Below are 5,978 nucleotides of genomic sequence, written 5' to 3' on the forward strand. Positions count from 1 at the left end.
CATCTAGTAGATCAAATGGTTTTATAGCCCTATCTCGAATATTTGGATGTTTTCGATCGATGAATTCGTTCATTTGTTTTCGAACTAAATCAACTAATTCAAAGGCGAGAAAATGCTAAGATCGAATCTGTTTTTCTGTGTCGCGGTTGTCGAAGCTGGTAGATTTCCTTTCCAATAATTAAATTGAAGGAATGAAATAAGAAAACCTGTCATCGTTAGCGAAGCAATATCGAGTCTTTATTAAATGCGTTTCAAAGTCACAGTTTCAGGGCTCTATCTAGTTATCGTCAAAATCATGCTTATGGTACATCGACACCGGTTCGTTGTTCGCCAGCTTCTCTCTCACTTTGTCGCACTTTTTCGACGCTTCCTGCATCCCTTTTGGACAAGCCAGCGTGAACTGCCGCCACATGCAATAGCCAAAGTGGGCAGAAGATGGATTACATCGTGTCTCTTCGGCCTTTTCGTTCTTCTCCGCAACTTCCCGCAAACAGTCGTCGACGGTACCGGCAATCAGTGGTTCTTGCCATGGGTCAGAGGCAAAATTTTCCTTCACGAAAGGAATCAGTACCGCCGGGTCCAGGAGGTTACCTTTCGCGTCGACGACGTTCTTTTTACGGCCAACGCACTCGAGAGCACAAATCATATCTTCCTTGGCACGCTTGACTTTCTCGCAGGAGAACATGTCGATAGGGTCCATCATTCCTGAATGGGAGAAAATATGCAGATAGCGTCGATATAAAATCGTAAAAACGAAATGAGCTTACCCCGTTCAGTTCGCTCCTTCGATTTGATTTCCGTAAAACATTGTTTCTTCAATTCTTTGATCATATCCAAGTTGTCGCCGTTTGCGTCGTTACAACATTTGTGCTTGTGCTGCCGTTTGCACTTGTCATCCGTTATTTCGTTAGTTGATCGCTTGAAGCGATCAAATGCTGTTAGAGAATCATCACTATCTAGTAGATCTGCCAGTAGTATTTCATCTGAAAAGAAGTCCGATTAGTGACACCTGCCTCAACTGAAGTATTATCAAACACGCACTGTAATAGGGATCTTTAAAGTCATAACTGCTAACTACGGCCAGAAACGAAAGACAAATTACTAGTTTTAACATCTTCTTCTCGAGAATTGATAGCTATCCGGGTAGAACGTTATGTACACCGTCTGCGGGTTGATTTCACGTCGTCGGATCCTCCTGTGTGACTGAGTGATTAGCAGGTTGCGACAGACATATTTATATAGCACCGTTTTATTTTGCTCCAGGCAAACAGCTGATCATCATCATGTTTGCCATTTAGTTTGGGATTCCTGGAACGAGATGGATACGAAACTGTTGACCAGCAGGGGATTCCTTGTATGGTTTTCACCCTCTCTGGAGAGCTCTAGACAGCAGTGAATACCTAACAGGGTCGAAGATCACGTTACCTGGTTGGTTCGAGTTTGAATTGATTGCCATAGAATCTTAGAATCACGTGAGTTAAGCAAAAATAACAAAATGAGCCCATTATGCGCATCAGGTTAGTGAGATGAAATACAGAATAATTTTTGGACAAGAATTGCGTCAGTTGAATAGTATACCAAGAACCGTTTTATTGTGCACATATTGTGAGTATAACAATACTCCTAGGTGTCTTCATGGATAAGAATTGTAAAAATAACTACATTTTGCGCAGAGTGCAAAATGGTACATCAAAACAAAGTCCGGAATAAGAAGCGGTCCAAAGATCCGAACTACAGTTAGGCTGCAGAGTGATTTGAATAAATCGCGAAATGGTTGTAGGTCGTTTGGTCACATATTTATTATGGTGTTTCATTTTTTCGTTCTTATTCTTCATCCTTTCCAACGGCTTTTTGAAATTGTCCGAATGGAAAGATTTAGGGCTAGCGGAGTTATAATATTCTGTGATGTTATCTATCTTCAAATCAGGGTTTTTTTTTGCAAAACTACGGGAAGTGGTCACAGACGGCTGCAAGTAGGATCACGGGAGGCACGTGCCAGAATGTGTTTTAGTGGAAACGTTCGCTCAAAGCACTGGTGAACCCAAGCAGGGGCACATGCCTCGTTTTCGGTCAGAAGCTGTTTTAGTAAAGGTGTTTGTATATCACTCTAACATAAATGTTTTCGTGGTTTCTTGGTTAATAAACTAATCTTTTACAAGTGGTGCACAGGAGTCTTCTTAGCATCGTACTCCACTCCATTGTAACTAATATCCCTTATCCCCATTTTTCGTTACATCTAGTTTATCTGTAACGAGAGCTGAGAATTTTTCGTTACATATGTGCCATATGTGACTATATTTCCGACGACGGAGCGCACGAGGGAGCTGCACTTGATCATCCAAGGAAAACTAATCAACGAGCATCATGTATCTTTGCTGCCACTACTGCTGTCAAGACGAATAGAAACGACGATTCGACATGTGTACGCACCGTCTAGACCTTCGATTCATCCCAACTTACCAGCTTCGATGGTTACGATAAATCAATGTCATATCTGATACCGCAGCTCATTAGCACCGTATTGCTGCTAAAATATGAGCTAAGGATTACGAAGAAAATCTTATGGAAGTGATCAACAAGGCTTTAGATTTATTTGTTCAATTGTTGAAACTTGAATAAATTAAGCGAAGAGTGGCGTAGCCAGAAACTCGGTTTGGAGGGGGTTTTGGTGAAAACCGAAGAATCAATATAGAACAGCTTACACGTTTTACATTTCTTATAAAAGAAATGTATAGAATTCGCTCAAACTTTCAAGATTTTTTCCGAGGCCCGGAGGGCCGAGTCTTATATACCAATCGACTCAGCTCGACGATTAGGGACAATGTCTGTATGTGTGTGTCTGTGTGTGTGTGTATGTAACGGACAAATTCTCATTCGTGTTTCTCAGCAATGGCTGAACCGATCTTATCCAAACAAATTTTAAATGAAAGAACTAAAAAACAGTATGAACGCTATTAATTTGTTTTTGATTCTGATGTTTATTTTCCAAGATATGAATGTTTGAATGCGTAAAAATGGCGTTTTTGCAGTTTTTTTAAAGTATCTGCAAAAATTGACAATATAGATTAACAATTTATATGTTTTTAGACAGCTTTAACGAATACCTTTCGAACAAGTTATAGGTTGTTGAAATCGGACTATTATCAAAAGAGATATTTAACATTAAATGCGGACGAAAGATTTTTATCATTTCCCATTGCCAGAAATATGACCAAAAACATGTAACCTATTATTAACGCCAAAACGGCTTATTTTAGCTCAATAGTATCTTCGGAGAATTTAATGGAGGTAATATGCCCTTTCTTTTGGTATTGTGCTTTTGCTGATTAATCCCCCTATGAGCGAGATATTTTCACAAATTTTCTTGGAAGTGATTATATCGAAATGATGTCTTCAGCAAATTTGTAGCTCTTACTTTTGCAAATAACTTTACTGAAGACTTTAAATATCTATTTTGAATACTTTAAAAATTATGGCTTGTTGTTTGTTGATTACTCTTTGTCGCCTATTTATTGTGCAATATAGTAATAATCCATTGAAATAAGCTAAACATTATTTCGATAAAACGAATTTTGTATTCCATTTTACTATCTACAACCGCTAGAAATAATCACCGAACACTTCCAAGTTATCTGGAACGAACTTGATAACTTATCAGTACAAAAATGTTCATTTGTGCGAACCTTCTGACTACAATTTTTCTAACTTATAACCATCGGATCGATCTGAAACATATCGGAAAATGAAAAGCGAAATAAATAACTCCAAGCAACGGCGTAGCCAAGAGATGGTTTTAGGGTTTAACACCATGCAACCCTCCCCCCCCCCACCAAACCCAAAAAAAAATTATTGGATTGAAGTTGAAAATTTATTGATGCAGACTGATTTAATTCCATATTACAATAACAATTATCTGATCCGTAGATTGATAACCTATTGTTGTAAATGTCATGAGGACTTTTGATTAATTGTCGGAATGGGGTCCTGATATGTAACTGATCTATTGGTCTTGATTTCACAGTTGTCCAATAGCATCAATATCAAATTCCTGCCTGAAAACATTCCAATAGAAAACTCCAGAGTTCTGTAATCAATCATAATCCTCAGATTTATTTTCAAATTGAGCTCGTTTTTGTAGAAATGTACTGTAATAAGGGTCTTTATTTAATAGGAAGCGAAGTTAAAATTGATTTAATGTCTATGAAACATAGAACTGCTCACCAAAAAAATGCATAACTTTCAACATTTGCTAAAAATGTTTTTGCCTTTCTCATTCACTCTAAAATTCGTCAATCTAATCCCGACCCGGAGGGCCGAGTGTCATATGCCAATCGACTGAGTTCGTCGAGATCGGAAAATGTATGTATGTGTGTATGTATGCATGTGGAAAACAATGTGACCTCTGTTTCTAAGAGATGGCTGGACCGATTTGCACAAAGTTAGTCTCAAATGAAAGGTACAACCTTCCCATCGGCTGCTATTGATTTTTGTTATTGATTGCACTTCCGCTTCCGGAGTTACGAGTTGAAGAGTGCAATCACACAGCAAATTCCCATATAAACTGAAATGAAAAATTTTCAAAATCAAATTTGTATTTTTCATGCCAAATGACTTTAAAATGCATGAAACATTGAGATGTTTGATAAAAATTGACTTCTTTGGACTTTGGTACATTTTTGCCTTTCTCATACAGAAAGGTTGTGCAATCATTCTCAAAATCGATAATCATACCGGCCCGGAGGGAGTATGCAGTGAGGGGTTGCTACTTTAAAATTAAAACTAGTTTAAAATTTCTTAACAAGTTGAAAATTTTTGGCAGGACCTGGACCTCCCGGATCTTTCTCCATGATCCGCCGCTGGTTTCAAGCGATGTTTCAGTATCATATAGTATTTCAAGATCGTGGCTGTCGATCCATTGTATGTATGTGCAAATCGTACTGAACATGTAATATTCATTTCCACCATTGTATTGAACATAACCAGCCATGGAATCGTAGTCTGGACAAGTGAGACAAGCACAATTGCACCACTAGGTGGATTAAGACAGATTTTTTTGGGAATGCGTCGAGTTGAGACGAAAACGTAATATGATTAATAACGAGGATAACACTTTCCGAATGTAGAGAGAAATTTATGAAAAATGACGATTTCCATTCGACTCTAGCAGGTTCTGATCGATTTTGATGAGCATTTGATTTTTGTTGTATGACCAATTATATGTATAGGTAAAATATTCAAAAACAGTAATTTAAGGTCAAGATAGCATCATTTTGAAACCGCCAATTTCGGAGGTTTAGTATCTTCGATGAGTTCTACAAACGTTAAACAGCGCATCATTTGATAAAATAATTTTGACGGTCCAAGAAGTATTTATGGTGAATTTTCTGAGGTTAATATTCATGACTACAATAAAGTCTCAACAAATTCACTAAAGACACGAACTCTGTTACTATTTTCTGAAAAATTTATTCTGCATAATTTTAAAACTTCAAAAATTACGGTTTCGGAATTATGCCGTTTGGACAATATGATTTTCACCAAACCCCCACCAAACCGAATTTCTGGCTACGCCGCTGATTTCAAGTAAGTAGAAACAAAGTCGTTCTACACTCGTTCACAAGAAACTTCTTCTATTATAATGCATTGAAACCCCGATTTTATCAGCCAAATATGAACATATGTTTGATGGGCTCTAGCAGACGAACAAGACTGAATTCGAGTAAATCCTTTCTTGAGCATATTTTCCTTATCATGAAGATGGAAATATGCAAAAAAAGTTCATCATTATCAGAAATAGTTATCAGACTACATCAAGGGACGGGAAGAATATTTTAACAGCTTCAGTTTATCATAAAGAAAAAAAAATGCCCGATTTAGTCAATGTCCCCATTTTGTCAGCCTAAAGTACACTATGAGACTGATAAAAATGGGTCTTTATTGTATGTATTATTCACTGTGTTTCACATTAATAGGTACAT

At 37.5% G+C, this 5,978-nt stretch overlaps 1 protein-coding gene across 1 annotated transcript; it reads right to left on the minus strand.

Moving 5' to 3' along the window:
- Positions 1-202: 202 nt before the first annotated feature.
- On the minus strand, positions 203-1,194 carry LOC131689518 (uncharacterized). The gene is made up of 3 exons (XM_058974659.1): positions 1,042-1,194; positions 768-983; positions 203-705 (listed from the first exon to the last, which is right to left on the minus strand). Exons 1-3 carry the CDS (start codon positions 1,112-1,114, stop codon positions 278-280), a joined length of 717 nt encoding a protein of 238 aa, XP_058830642.1. The 5' UTR covers positions 1,115-1,194; the 3' UTR covers positions 203-277.
- Positions 1,195-5,978: the final 4,784 nt, after the last annotated feature.

The sequence above is a fragment of the Topomyia yanbarensis genome, chromosome 3 (assembly GCF_030247195.1).
Source record: "Topomyia yanbarensis strain Yona2022 chromosome 3, ASM3024719v1, whole genome shotgun sequence".
In the NCBI taxonomy this organism is placed as follows: Eukaryota; Metazoa; Arthropoda; class Insecta; order Diptera; family Culicidae; genus Topomyia; species Topomyia yanbarensis.